This window comes from Panicum virgatum, chromosome 3N (genome assembly GCF_016808335.1).
Source record: "Panicum virgatum strain AP13 chromosome 3N, P.virgatum_v5, whole genome shotgun sequence".
Lineage (NCBI taxonomy): Eukaryota > Viridiplantae > Streptophyta > Magnoliopsida > Poales > Poaceae > Panicum > Panicum virgatum.
Genome location: NC_053147.1, coordinates 2,778,211 through 2,791,937, shown reverse-complemented (window position 1 = coordinate 2,791,937; position 13,727 = coordinate 2,778,211). Strand labels below are relative to the sequence as shown.

The following is a 13,727-nucleotide window of genomic DNA, read 5'->3' as shown; positions in this document are numbered from 1 at the left end:
TGAAGATGGCCAGAGTAGCATTACTGCCGCAAGGGAGATGACTTTCCGTGCTAGATGTGCCTTGAGAAGTGAAGGCTATTTCACGATTGGCGCGACTAGGCTGCATGTGTTGGTCGCTTGGTCACTGCTTCCTTGAGCAATTTGGTGACGACATTGGAATGATGATATGATACCAGATGTCTCTGTTATGCTATGACCTAGTAGTGACGCTTCCTTAGATGGATTATTAAGCTATTATGCTATGACCCTGTAGTGCTGTTTCCTGAGATGGATTATTATGCTATTATAATGCTATGACCCTGTAGTGCTGCTACCTTAGATGGATTATTAAGCTATTATATGCTATGACCCTGTAGTGATGCAATGACATTGGGTATGTATGTACTCTTAACATGTTATTTGGTAATGTGCCTACTTAACAACTGATGTGCATGGTGTTGGGTGCTGTTATTCGGTGACAGTTGAGTGCCAAATTTGTTTATAGTAGGCATTCGGAGTTTCCTCCTGTCTTTTCCTTTCCAATTTCTTTCGTATTAGAGTGTTCCTGTCAGAGTTCACTTGTAATCGATCACCTAGAATTTTATTGGAACAATTACATGATAACCAGAAGATGGGTACTTTTTCAAAAATTATCGACAACTCTGGGTAAACTGGTGACATCAAATCCGCCGAGACCAAGACATGACCCTATGATGACGATCTTACATTTCCCATTGGTGGCAGCAGGCGTTTCAGTGTTCAACCCAGGTGGTGGCTAAACTGACGCAAACTGTTGCTACTGCAGCTGGTTTACCTATCTGAAGACTGCCTATGGCTTATGCCTATGCTCAAAATGCCATCCCGTATCAGGTGCTGGATTCTACTTTTTGGCATTTCGACTGCGACTGTTTCATCCATTCGATGCACTCATCCATGGTTCCGTTCGGATGCGCAAGCTGCCATTTCAGGGCACGTTGTTGCTGCGGCAAGGAACATGTGTCATGCAAGTTTTTTCTGGGTCTAGAATTAGTGATATGAGGAAGGGGGCAGAGCCATAATTTACTTACCCATTTTCCTATCAATGGACCTCCTGACTTGACCTGCATATCACCCATAATAGATTTGCCGTCAAGTACCAGCTTCAGCTTCCACACCCCATCAAGATCTGGAGAAGCAAAATAGCAAACCAGCACAGTTGAGCAAACTATGAACAAGTAAATCCCCACGATTGCCGTTATGGGAAAATCACAAATACCACAACCATCATTTACTACTTTACCTAAGTCAGTTATGGCACGCTCAACTCTGATGTATTTCTCTTTTCTCCAATGCAGCTCATCCTGCTTGTTGAGGATGCCAGCAGCATTTTCAGCTTCTGGGTTGGAGAGAATGGATACAAGAAGTGCCACTCGCCAAAAGTCCTTTATTTCTCGTAGTATAAGTCCTGAAATGCTGAGAGTCACATGCTTTGGTCCCAAATGTTACTTAAAGCAAACCAAATATCAGTCATATGACAATAAAAGAATCAGATTAAATCATTAGAAAATGTGCAGGTACTGCAACAAACTAAATTTAATAATCAAAATGTATACAAAGGATATCATATTGTAGGTATCTTAAAGACTATAAGTACTGTAACAAACTATATCACACAATCGTATAAGCAAACACCAAAAAGTATCAGATTACAAAGGACAAAGCAGTTCAGAGGACCTTACAAATTTTAAAACTACAATGCTGAATAATGACCTGCAAGAACACATTATGTTGAATACTGACCTGCACAAACGCGTTTCACACTGTCTGTAGGTATCTCAAGATATTCATCTTCCAGCTTCTCTTTGAAAGTTCTCACATCAAAACTTGACTCAAGGAGATGAACTAATTCAGCAAACTTCTCACTAGCAGCATGTATGTTGACAACCTTTAAGGACGCACAACATTATGACAAGTTAATTTGTAGTCTCAGTACAGAAGACTGACCAGAATCATGTTGGGAGCAACTCAGCAGAACATACCGTTCCAGCATCGCTACCTTTCAACTTTAGTGAGTGCTTAATAATATAGCTAGACACAGGAACCTGCTGATGATGCAACGGACACTTCAGCACACAATTGAAAGAAATAATACAATGAACATGAAAGTGGATATTTAAGAGTAGCTTCATTTGTTCAAGTTGATTTTTAATATCCAGATTTACTAGCTCATTTTCTAGCAGCCAAAACAAGCACCAAAATATTTATGGCGCAACAAGCTATCTAGTCACCAACCTTCAAAGAAACTACCCACATAGTATACAGACCAAGATCTGGTTAATGGACACAAGAAGCCAGATAAAACTACAAATTGTCCCTGAGAGTGATGCTAGGTAGCAAGCTATCTACAGCAATTTCCACCAAGGTAAGTGGACAGACGGAGGTAATACTCCATGAGGTGCATTGGACAAATAATAAAAAGAAAAAAGTTCAATTTACCCCCCTCAACTATAGCCAAAGTTTGGATAACCCCCTAAACTAAAACTTGGTTCAATTTACCCCCTAAACTATGCCATTTAGTTTATTTTACCCCATAATAGAATTTATCTTTTTTGTTTCTCCATACACAAGTTGAATTTTAATTTTAAATTTTGCAAGATAGTAGTGGGCATCACAATGCATATTTAGAAAAAGTTTCATAATTTTCGCCATTAGTTTTCATATAATTTTGAATTACAATGATTAATTTATTATTAAATATCCTAACCTATCAAAATAATGGTAAAAATTATGATTATTTTTCTAACATGCGTTATGGTGTGTACTATTATGTTGTAAAATTTCAACTTAAAACTCCACCTATGAATGGAGAAATAAGGGGGTAATTTTAACCAAATGGTATAGTCTGGGGATAAAATGAACCAAACGATAGTTTAGGGGGTTATCCATACTTTGGCTATAGTTGAGGGGAGTAATTTAGACTTTTTCCTAATAAAAAAGAACCCAGATATCCAAAAGGTTAGCAGATATGCTCTTTGTCTGAACTCTGAAGTCCAATTAGCAAGCAGTAACAAAATTATGACTGCTTTGGTCGGAACTGACATTATTTTAACCTGAACTAGTAAAAGTACCCACTTCTATGTATCTTAGAGCAGTTAAGCACTCAAACCAATTAGATTGTTAACAAATGTAAATTTGCCTGCTTAAACTGTTAAAGGGTTCTGACAGAAAGCATCAAGAGCACTGCACATAACATTTTAGTGTAGTGGAAAAGGCAACAGCTATGGCATGTAGATGCAACGAGCTATAATCAATCACAAACGGACCTTCATTTGGAGTATGATGGAGATGAGCAGTACAAGTCAACGAAATCAGTAGCTGGACCTGAACACTGCAAAACTATAGGCAAAAAATGATGTGCATTCGTGTTGATCAAGGCGGTGGCCAGACGTCACCCGTAGTCGACCTGGATGGCTGGATGTCGGCTGCGTCTAGACTCAACGTGAAAATAGGTCAAAGATGAGTGCGGATTCGAAAAATAGTATGGGAAGAGATTGGATTCTCCTGCACACGGGTTGGGCACGAGTAGGCCCAGACCCAGATAAAACCCAGATGAAAATAATTTAGAAAATAAGTAATTGATGATTTTTTGCTTTAAGATTCGTATAACTTTTATGGAAGGGACCATGGGAGTAAATACCTACACCACATTCACTGAGAGGGTTTAGAAATTTCCACGTTAATCTAAAAAAAGAAAAGGATTTACATCGTTGGATTTTATGAACATTTGACGGTCCAAAATACTCAAAAGTCCATATCAAATACAATTAGTAAATAGCTAATTTCAGAATTAAAAAATAAGGAAATTAAGACATTACTAAAGAGTCCTTCCCAAAATAAGAAATAAGAAGCTAATTTTAGTGTAGGCTAACCTAGACAGTCCAAGTTCGACAAAAGAAATAAGAAATTGTCTTATCAATCGGATAAGGAAAACACTAGAATTTATGAGAAAGATTGCTCAGTTGTTTCAACTCGGGCACTCATCCAACTCAAATACATGCACGCATCCCATGTCAAAACACATGGAGCAAGGCACCAAGACAAGCACCTCTTGCATCATCCACAGTCCATCTCACCAATAATCCTCAACAGTCATGAGCCCATGAAGAAGCTATCCTCACCATCTCTATTCTGCACACGCAGCCATGGATGCAGGGTGCATGAGTTGGCACGCGAAGCTATATCGCCATGTTGACAATCATGAGCACTCTGTCATGGCCAGATGTGATCTATCTATTATCACGATCACATTGTTACATAAGAAGGAGCTTGCATCGATAAAACCCTCAACTTCTATGATGTCGTCACCTACATCGGTGGCTACCGCGGCAAGAGGCACCATGGATGCAGTTATGGCAAACACATCCTTCAGCAAAGTATGTCTCTTGACACCAAAATTGAAGACCCAATGTTGCTATGACTACAAGGCCGATGAATGCATCCGCCAGCGCCAATACAAAATTGAACAGAGAAGTCAAATATAGGCACCCTAGCTAGATATAAGAATTTGGTTGAGTGAGGCCAGATTACATTCACAAGCTTTTATTCTATACGCACTACACAAAACTACTAACACATTTATACTTCAAACCTTAAGAATAGCTATCACCGTACCAACTCTGTAATAGGACTTCACATTATAAGACCAAAATTACACTATTTCAGTAAGCATAAAAGATATATTTCTGCATAATGTATTACTTTTACTAAGAATTTATCTTCCACCAAAAATATGAATATAAAAAAATGTGACACCATGGTCCGTGCAATTTGAACAAAAGAATAACAATGAAATCAATAATATTTGGACAAATTATTTTGAAGTAAAAAACTTAAATGTTAAAATGAAAAAAAACTAGCTACCCGCACTATTTGCGCGGGGCACCTTGCTAGTTATGTGAATAATAAAGGCACGCTATTTACATTCTAGTAGTTGTCAGTGCGATGCAATTCTCAAATGTATTCGCATTCGTATATCTATCTGCCAAAGTGATTACCTAACAGCCTTACCTGGATCTCACAACCTCAAAACCTTATCGCCCTCTGAAATGAGTTGCAGTTAACGCATCATCTGTTCGTCGGCAAACAGGTTACAATACTATTCGCACCAGGTTACTATTCGCACTCTACGCAACTCACAGCGACGGGCTTCTGCATGCCTGGTGTAAGAAATTCAGTGGCGAAACATCTGTCATCTCTGAACATTCAGTTTTGACATGTGACCTTTTCTTTTCTTTCCATTCGTGCAATGGGGGAAGGACAAATTTCTTCGGATAATGAGTGCTGCCTTGTGCCTGCTGTAAATATTTCTGTAAAGAGGTTATCGATCCCTCCCAAGTCACAGTCTAGATCGTTTTATGGTTTATAAACCATGACTACTGCTGCAGTGAAGTTGGTAGCAGCATAGTAAGCTCAATGTTCTTTTTTACTGCAAACAATTGTAAGATATAGTCAGAAAAAAAACAAATGTTATACTTTGTGTTCTCGGCGACGATAGTTGACACAAGGTTTGCATGTTCTGTGCATCTCTTTTAAAGTTTTTTTTTTTCAAATAAAAAATCGCAGCAAAGGTGCCTAGATCATTAAACCTTCTTGGCTTCTTGCAGCTTAGGATGGGGAGGTGGTGGCAGCCACGGCCGGACGCGATCACCATTGTCGAGTTCCCCGGCGGACGGCGAAGCTGCCCTCCCGCGCGCGGAGGCGAACGTCGGAGCAAGCCGGGATCGCGCCATCATGGAGGAGAAGCAGCGTCTCCCTCCGGGGTACCTATCCGCCAACTCCGCAGCATTGCTGACGGCGGCGCCGGGGCGGGAGCGAGGCCGGGGTTCCAGTTCCACACGGCGCAAGCGATGATGGCGCCGTGAAGGCGGCTGTCGCGGCAGCGGGGACGGACGCCGGTGACTCGGTAGCGCTTACGATTTTGTCGCCGGTGACGTGTTGCGCGTCCGGCTGTGGCGAACGGGGACAGCGCGCCGCCGGCAAGCAGTGGCAGCGGCATGCATCCAGGCCGGCGGGGCGGACGGTGTATGGATTGCCGTCGCCCACGGTGAGGCCACGGACGGTATTTCATCTACCGTCCGGGTCCGGGGTCATCTGCGCCGTCGGATGTAACGCTTGCGGACAGGATCGATCCAACTAGTTGGGCTCAGGAGAGGTTGAAACGCGGCGTGGGCCAAGAGGAGGCCCAACGGCCCAAGCGTGCGTGGCCCAAGCGACGCTGCGGGAGGCACCATTGAGAAAGGGCAAGTGCCAGGTACAAGAGCAGCCACGGCACCTCCATTTTTGCGGTGCTCCACCCTCTTCTTCTCTGTTGTGGATCGAGGAAAATTGATTGATTTGGAATGAGACGCAAGCTCGTGAGGAGATCAACAAACCCAGCGTCGACACGCACGTCGTCAAGTCTTTTTTTCCTCGGCAGGAGTGCGGTGGCAGCTCGACAGCTTCAGGTAGCTCCGCAGCTGCACGGCTCCTGGACGGAGAAAAAGAACCGGAACCCGAACTAGGGGGCCTTTATGCAAAAAAATCGAAGACTTCATTTAGCAATTTTATCTTATTTTTGCCAGGTTTATAGTTGAGTTTATGCATTAACACCGAAAACCTGCCAGACAGACCTAGCCCATAGTTTGAAGCTTCAGTTGGAACCTGTGAAATTCAGTCTCATACTAAAACATAAAAAGTGTTCCACAAGGATTACATATTCCAGACTCCCAAGAATTAGAAAGGAGTCCAAAAGGTTACGCTTTTATGCACCTGGAAATGCAATAAATCCTACAGAAAACAAATACGCACAACCATGACAACACAAGATTAAATGCTGGTTCATACTTTTGTAGCAACATGAAGAGGGCAGAGTTTTGATACTGTGATTTCTGTGCCGTCATCAAATTTCCTCAAACGCTTTGTATTGATGTATAATAGATGTCTACATGACAAATACCTAACCAAACACAGCATATTTATCCTTTGCTGCCTACAAACATGAGCCTCTAGGACGAAAACTGTACACACCTCTTAACTCTGAAGGTGAAAGAGAAGGGTCAAAAATAACAAAAAATGATTGCACTATTTTCTTCTGACAATGTGGTCTTCACCCAAATATTGTGAGCACCTTTTGAACTGAATAGCATGAGCACTTTGACATAACATTGGCATATCACATATCAGTTGCAAGTCATTCAGTTCTCAACCAAGGTATACATAAGCCAAAAAACTCACCTAGTACAAACAGGAAAAAAAGGGTTATATCAGATAGTGTTAGCGCCAGACATGTAAAAATGGAGAGTAACTCATACCAACCTCAATCACAATGCATCTGCACTCTTGCCCCCTCTCTTGCTAACTAGTTCACAGAGTCGGCAAGGCAGTGTGTCAAGGCTCATTTCACGGGCCCTACCAAAGTTACCTAGAACACCACAGCGCCTCCATGCATGGTATTCTGCATAGGCTACAGGGTCATTTGCAAGTGCTTTCACATATGATGCCAATTCTTTCAGAGAGCTGAATTTGGAAGCATCTATAATAGAATTGGGAGGAACAAAATCCCAGACATTGGGTGCCCCAAAGTATATGGGTACTGATCCAGCCTCCAAAGCATAGAACAACTTCTCGGTCACATAACTTTCCGTCCTGGTGTTCTCAATTGCAAGAACAAACTTGTAATGTGACATTGCGCAGTGCAGGTGATCCCACCAGTGTGGTGCGCCATTATCATTGGTGGAGCAAACTGGATACATGGATAGTGCCATGTCAGGACCACCAACATTGTTCAAACATCTGCCAAAGGAATGGTGAGGCACCAATGAGAGGAAGTCTTTTGCAACCTTGTCTCTGTGAGGGAGACACCTTGAAGATGACCAGTAAATAAGAGCATCCTGATAACAGATAGGGAAGTCAAAAGCTCATAAGATTAAAATGATGCAAGGAGGGAGAATTACTACAGCAGGACTGATTTTATCAGATAAAGTACAACAGAAGGCATGCACGATGCGAGGGAGAATTAATATTGCAGGACTGATTCTATTGACAAAGTGCAACACTGATGCAAGAGCAGACATGCACAACTTCATCTCTCTGACAGTAAAAGACGAATTACAGAAAAATACAGAAGATTTGATACTTTGGGCACCTGTTTCCCCCTCTGAATTATCTATCACTCTTTGTATCATCCACTATATAACTGTTCCAGGCTTGCCATGGAAAGGTAAAAAGAAGTGGAAAACCTCCAGCTAGGATGGGTCTCTATGCAACTGCTAATTTTCTAGAATAAACCAACATGTAGACATGATCTACTTTTTTTTTTTGGGAAAAAAACATGGTAAACATTTTCTATGGACAAAGTTCAAACAGCCATCTGATGATGGACAGGACAGTGCCCATGAAAGTTTATAAGTAATACACGATAGTCATATTAAGGAAAAACATAGCTGGAGTTAGGTAATGCACGGTGTGTTAAAAATTACTATTTATTATGTTTGTGAGGAAAGTAAATTGTTGCCTTGGTATAATTAACTATGCTATGGAATTCATACTTTGCAGGTTTCAGTCTTACATTTCTCTTTTCAGTTGATATATGGTAGCTCCGGCTGGTGTGAAATGATTTTCCAGCATATGTTATTTGCACATCATCATTCGCATGGTAACCTATAAAAATGTCCTCAAAACCAGTTGGCTTTCTACTAGCCTCCAGATCCAGATAAACACGAAGAGGCAGTCCTTTCATTCTCTGCAAAGCATGTCACAGAACACTTGAAAGTTAGAATCATGTAGATGAATATACTTAATCAGTTTATAAAACAATGAAATAAATAAATCCTATATTATTCAAAAACAGAAATACACATTGTTCGGCTGGTGCTCGGCCGGCTGCTCTTGGCTGGTTCTGCACTCACAGAGCAGCAGCCGAGCAGCAGCAGCCGCCGAGCAGCCGAACGGAGTGATAGTGTTTGATTCCACGCAAGTCCTACAAAAGATGGAAAACTCGCAAAGCTATAGCTATGCCACTGACCAAACTTTTAGCTACCAACTGACCAACTAGAACCGCAAAATTAACAGACATAAGTAAGATGCAAAGGGAAGAGCCGGCAAGCAATCTACCACAGAAAAACCTCCTGATGCAGTAATGCTATTTCTCCTATTGATACTGACAGGTTATAGGTCCCAACTAATACAGAAAACAAACTTCTGAATTTTTCATTAATGAAGAAGATCAATGGGAAGCAATATCTGCTGTTTCAAAAATTTACTACAACAAACAATTCAATTAGAAGAACTGCAATCATGAATTTACTCCCTCCATTTTTAATTATATGATGGTTCAGACAAGCTACTTCGTTCATAACGCTATATTTTAAACATGGTGGGAAAATCCCAGCATAAAATGTTTTGTCAAATACTGTCATCAAGTGTACAGGAAAAGTTAGAAAACACTTCAAAAGCATTTTATAACCGGAGCAGCATTTGAAAAGGGGGAATATGCTACCAATTACGCATATTGCAGCATAGGCTACCATCAGCACCTGTTCGATACTCCTACCTCTCACGCCAACAGAAATGGTCCCCAATTTTTCATCATTTTCTTTGGTATACCAATTCTCTGATTCCACGACACAACCATTTGAGAGTAAGGAACAAAATTCATCACCAATTTGATCTCCGAAGTTTCAAGTGCCCGACCTATCAGTTCATCATAAACAGACACGCTCACACGCATCGTGACTGGACAAGAGAAGAGGGGAAGAAGTCCGGTACCTGCGGCGGTGGCGTGGCGCCCTCGTAGAGCAGCGCGTCGGGGCGGTCGACGGCGGCGGCGGACTTGCTCCATACGCAGCTGACCCCGCAGCGGCACGAGTAGACCCCGTCGAGCGCGTCGGGGATCCACGTCCACCCCTTGACTAGCACCCCGACGTGGCGCGTCTTAAGCTCCTCGCACCTGGCCCCGCCCCACGCCGCGCCGCCGGTGATGGCCGCGGAGGCGGTGGCGTTGGCGGCGGGCAGCTCCGCGGCGGCGAGCTTGGCGCGGATGCGGGGGCAGCCGACGGCGGCGTCCCAGGCGTTGAAGGCCTCGAGGAGGGAGGTGAAGGGGTCGCGGTCGCGGGAGCCGACGGAGTCGAGCGCGGTGGGGAAGCGGGTGGCGCCAGCGCCTGGGAGGAGGGGCGCGGGCGTGGAGAGCGAGGAGATGGAGGGCAGCTCGAAGTAGCCGGAGAGGAGGAGGAGCAGGATGGCGGCGGAGGCGAGCATCGGGGCCACGTAGTTGATGCGCTTCCGGAAGAGCATCTGGGGTGCTTCGGGACCTTCTAGATGCCTCCGCCGCCCGCTCGCCGGTGCGCGAGATCTCCAGGAAGGAGGAGGAGGAGGAGGTGGGGAGTAAATGAAGGGGGCTTTTCTGCAAAATTGGCAGGGCTTTGGAAGCCTGGTAATTGTATTTTCGATAACGTGGGGTAGCGGTTGGACTTGACTTGGACTGTGGTGGCCGCCGGTGGTTGTTTACCATTTTCGATGACTTTTGGTGTACGTCTGCTTCGACCTGCCCAAGGCCGTGTTTAGATTTTTGGCAAAAAAAATTAAAAGAAAATCTTGTTATTTAGGAGTGTTATATAAAATATATTTATAAAATATTTTGCACAAATGAGTTGTAAATTGCGAGTTAAATCCAATAAGTCCAATTAATTTATAATTAGCGGGCGGTTATTATAGTATCATTATTACAAATCATGAATTAAGTAGTCTCATTAGATTCATCTCGACGACACATCCAAAACCGCCCAGATAGGCCCAAACCCACTCGGCCCAACAGAAAAGAGCAAACCAGATTCGAGCTTCCCCTCTCGCCGGCTTCCTCTACACAAACTGACCTGCCGCCGCGGCTGCTCACCTGCTCCGGCAGTCCGGCGATTCCACTATTCCAGGCCGGCCGTTCTGCAACTCGGTGCCAGCCAGCCTGGCAGGCAACCCACCGGGCGGCGGCGTAGCGGTGCCCCTGCTCCTCCCGTCCCCAGCCGTGGCCAGGGTCTCCCGCGGAACCCCCGCTACTAGGGGCTGAAACCGCTCCTCTTTGCCCTTTTCGCGCCTGCGGTATGTTTCGTGCTCTCATTCGACTGCTCTTTCTGTCTCCGTGATGAATTTGGGTGCGGCCAGGCGCCCGATATCCGCACATTATATGATCTGGGGAGCTAAACCTGTATCAGGAATCGTGTTGGGCGTTGCCTTGCTATGCTTCGGAGTCCTTGTCGCTAAAGTTGAATCCTTTGCCTCAGGACGGGTCGAGGTGGAACGACGAGCTGGGAGGGAACAAACCTGAGCATGCTAGTCACTGGAATACTGGATTAGGTCAGCGTTAATGTAACGACCCGGCCCGGGATAACGGCTAAGATCTACTCTTCAAGTTGAGTAAACCACACATACTAATTAATCCTCTTGTGCTTTCGTCCTCGCTTCTGCTACAGTGCTCGAGCTACAGTACCGCGTCTGCTACAGTACCACCGGCCCAACACTGTTCAACTCGGCCCACTGGCCCACTTAAGGTTGGGATGTCACAGTTAAGTTCCTCCCCTACTCCTTCCTGTTCTAGAGCTTTCAGACTACACACGTTGCTTCATTTGCACAATAGGTTTGCACAATAGGTTTCCATTTTTTTTAGAAATGATGAACAATGCCCAATACTACGATTTTGGACTTATTTCTACCTTCATTTTTAGAGAAAATGCGATTATGATTCAGCAAGTTATTAATCCTCATGCTATGTTTGACTTTAGTCTTGTTTCGTAGTTTGTAGGATCTTGTAAATGCTGGTTTGTAAGATTGGTAAGAAGTTTTCTATTCATTTTCTGTTATTCCGTACTAGACCTTACATTTTTCCTTAATTTGTTTTTGGATACACAGGTTAGTGCTTGGTTGAATAATTCCAAGTCGAGTAATTCCAAATATTGGGCAAATGTTATGGGGTTGTACAATAGGAACACCCCGAAAGATCGAAAACGGTCACTAGGACAATTAAGGAATCACTGGTCTCAGATTAATAAGAAGGTCGCCCACTTCTATGATTGCTGGTGCAAAGTTGAGGCAAAATATGAGATAGCTGCAGGACATCCGGCTCGTCCTGCAGGAGATAGCTGAGCAAGCAACACTGTGGAAGATGGCGGGGGCAAAGGCGTTGGGGGAGCTGCAGCGAGGAGTGTGTGGTTGTACCCTTTATCAGCTGGCGCGATTGTAACAAAAAACTAACCCAGGCCGTGGATTTGGCATTGTAATTGAACCGTTCTTTCTTCCTATTAATACAACGACGCGCAGTTCTCCTGCGCGTTCGAGAAAAAAAAAAGTTGACGAAAAATATTCCAGTCTCCAGTCTGAGAAAATGCAACTGATGGACAAAACATGGGCGATGTATAATGAGGAAGCACGGGAGATGTACCTTGAGGAAACAAAACATCATTTTGCCTTCAACCATTTTTTGAAAGTTGTCTGGGACCAACCCAAGCGGAAAAGATACATCTCTTCTCTATACTCCAAGAAAACTAAGTTGTCTGAAGATGCCGAAGATGCACCTGAAATAAAAACAGGTGAACAGGGTAGCATGCCTGTGAAGAAGAAACATGAAGCTAAAGGTAAGGTGCCAGCTCTTTCATCAGAGTTGCAAGAAGATATCCAGTGCTCAGCGGATCCTCAAAACATGACTGAGAAGAATCACAAGGAGATGATAGAGGCAGAGCTTCAGTGCTTAGACCAAAAGCTTGAGCTGGATAGATCGATTCAGCTGACAGTGAAGGACAAGGAAATGGTAATATCTGAAATGCAAACAGATCTGTTGATAGCTGGGACATTAAGGGTCCATAAGTTGCAGCATGGAAGAGATGGACTAATGGCTGACATTTCAAGGTTCTATGAGTTTCAGCACGGGAGTGCAGTGAGGGAAGATGTGCCTGAAAATAAAACACATCCACAAGGTCGCAAAACGGTAGAGCATGCAGAGACAGTGAGAGGTGGTCTTCCTGAGCAAGAAACATACCCACAAGGTTCCAAGATGACAAAGTCCAAGCGGAAACGCAAAGGGGACGCATCAACTCCTCCTTCGGAAGTTCAGGAAGACATTAAACATGCAGTGGATCTGCAGACCATGCTCAGAAGGACTGCGAGAAGATGTCAGAGGTGCAGCTCCGCCTATCGAAAGAGAAGCTTGAGATAGCCAGGTTGAAGCATCAAGAAGCGAAGGACAGGAAGGAAACGACAGTCTACGAGAAGTATACGGAACTGTTGATGGCCACCACCAAGAGGTTTGATGAGTTACAGAAGGAAGAGCACCGAAAGGCAGTAAAGCGCATGGGGGAGATGCTATTTGGTAATGACGACATGAAACTTCCTTCTGGGCTTCTGGTAACCTTAAGCACATGCAGTGAATGTCTGAAATGTCATATCAGAACTTTGAAGCACTTGCACCTGGTTTCATTAAGCAACTGTAGTGAAATGTTATCTTCCCTGACATTGTGGCATCATGTATGAATATTGTTTTTAGTCGGTGTGCACAATGCTCAGCATCCCGCATGATGGCAGATCAGTCACTAACATGGTGATCCTTGCTAAATATGTCAGTGAGTAGCAGATTTCCAGGAGGTCAGGATATCAACAGTTTGCACGTATATACGCATCAGTAGAAATGGATCAATAATTTACTGCTGCATGCCCAGTATAAGCGCTATATATCAAGTTTATCTGAAATACTT

General features: G+C 43.8%; 3 protein-coding genes across 9 annotated transcripts; 1 reads left to right on the top strand and 2 right to left on the bottom strand.

Annotated features, from left to right (window-relative positions):
• Positions 1–692: 692 nt before the first annotated feature.
• Positions 693–2,008, bottom strand: LOC120666977 (tRNA nucleotidyltransferase cca2-like). Its single transcript, XM_039946975.1, has 5 exons — positions 1,998–2,008; positions 1,759–1,913; positions 1,259–1,423; positions 1,047–1,144; positions 693–959 (listed from the first exon to the last, which is right to left on the bottom strand). The coding sequence occupies exons 1-5, from the start codon at positions 2,006–2,008 to the stop codon at positions 846–848; spliced, it is 543 nt and encodes a 180-aa protein (XP_039802909.1). The 3' UTR covers positions 693–845.
• Positions 2,009–6,881: 4,873 nt separating this feature from the next.
• On the bottom strand, positions 6,882–10,400 carry LOC120663707 (alpha-(1,4)-fucosyltransferase-like). Its single transcript, XM_039942601.1, has 4 exons — positions 9,763–10,400; positions 8,564–8,737; positions 7,312–7,886; positions 6,882–7,230 (listed from the first exon to the last, which is right to left on the bottom strand). The coding sequence occupies exons 1-3, from the start codon at positions 10,285–10,287 to the stop codon at positions 7,317–7,319; spliced, it is 1,269 nt and encodes a 422-aa protein (XP_039798535.1). The 5' UTR covers positions 10,288–10,400; the 3' UTR covers positions 6,882–7,230; positions 7,312–7,316.
• A 460-nt stretch (positions 10,401–10,860) lies between these two features.
• LOC120663706 lies at positions 10,861–13,532 on the top strand. Of its 7 annotated transcripts, none has more exons than XR_005670591.1 (4): positions 10,861–11,085; positions 11,268–11,340; positions 11,779–11,814; positions 11,893–13,532. XR_005670591.1 is itself a non-coding variant. In XM_039942599.1 (2 exons), the coding sequence occupies exon 2, from the start codon at positions 12,365–12,367 to the stop codon at positions 13,190–13,192; it is 828 nt and encodes a 275-aa protein (XP_039798533.1). In that variant the 5' UTR covers positions 10,861–11,085; positions 11,893–12,364; the 3' UTR covers positions 13,193–13,532. The 7 variants fall into 7 exon arrangements, 1 of the variants encoding a protein (XP_039798533.1); XR_005670590.1 differs by having other exon boundaries at positions 11,199–11,340; XR_005670588.1 differs by lacking the exon at positions 11,779–11,814.
• The last annotated feature ends 195 nt before the right edge of the window (positions 13,533–13,727 follow it).

Excerpts from the sequence above, each read along its gene's own strand:
- LOC120666977 (XM_039946975.1), bottom strand. Across the intron at positions 1,424-1,758 it reads TGTGAAACGCGTTTGTGCAG|GACTTATACTACGAGAAATA; the intron begins GTCAGTATTCAA and ends TCAGCATTTCAG. Across the intron at positions 960-1,046 it reads GTCCATTGATAGGAAAATGG|CAACAACGTGCCCTGAAATG; the intron begins GTAAGTAAATTA and ends TCCTTGCCGCAG.
- LOC120663707 (XM_039942601.1), bottom strand. The coding sequence starts at position 10,287 with ATGCTCTTCCGGAAGCGCATCAACTACGTGGCCCCGATGCTCGCCTCC. Across the intron at positions 8,738-9,762 it reads GCGCCACGCCACCGCCGCAG|AGAATGAAAGGACTGCCTCT; the intron begins GTACCGGACTTC and ends CATGCTTTGCAG. Across the intron at positions 7,887-8,563 it reads TATCAACTGAAAAGAGAAAT|GATGCTCTTATTTACTGGTC; the intron begins GTAAGACTGAAA and ends ATCTGTTATCAG.
- LOC120663706 (XM_039942599.1), top strand. The coding sequence starts at position 12,365 with ATGCAACTGATGGACAAAACATGGGCGATGTATAATGAGGAAGCACGG.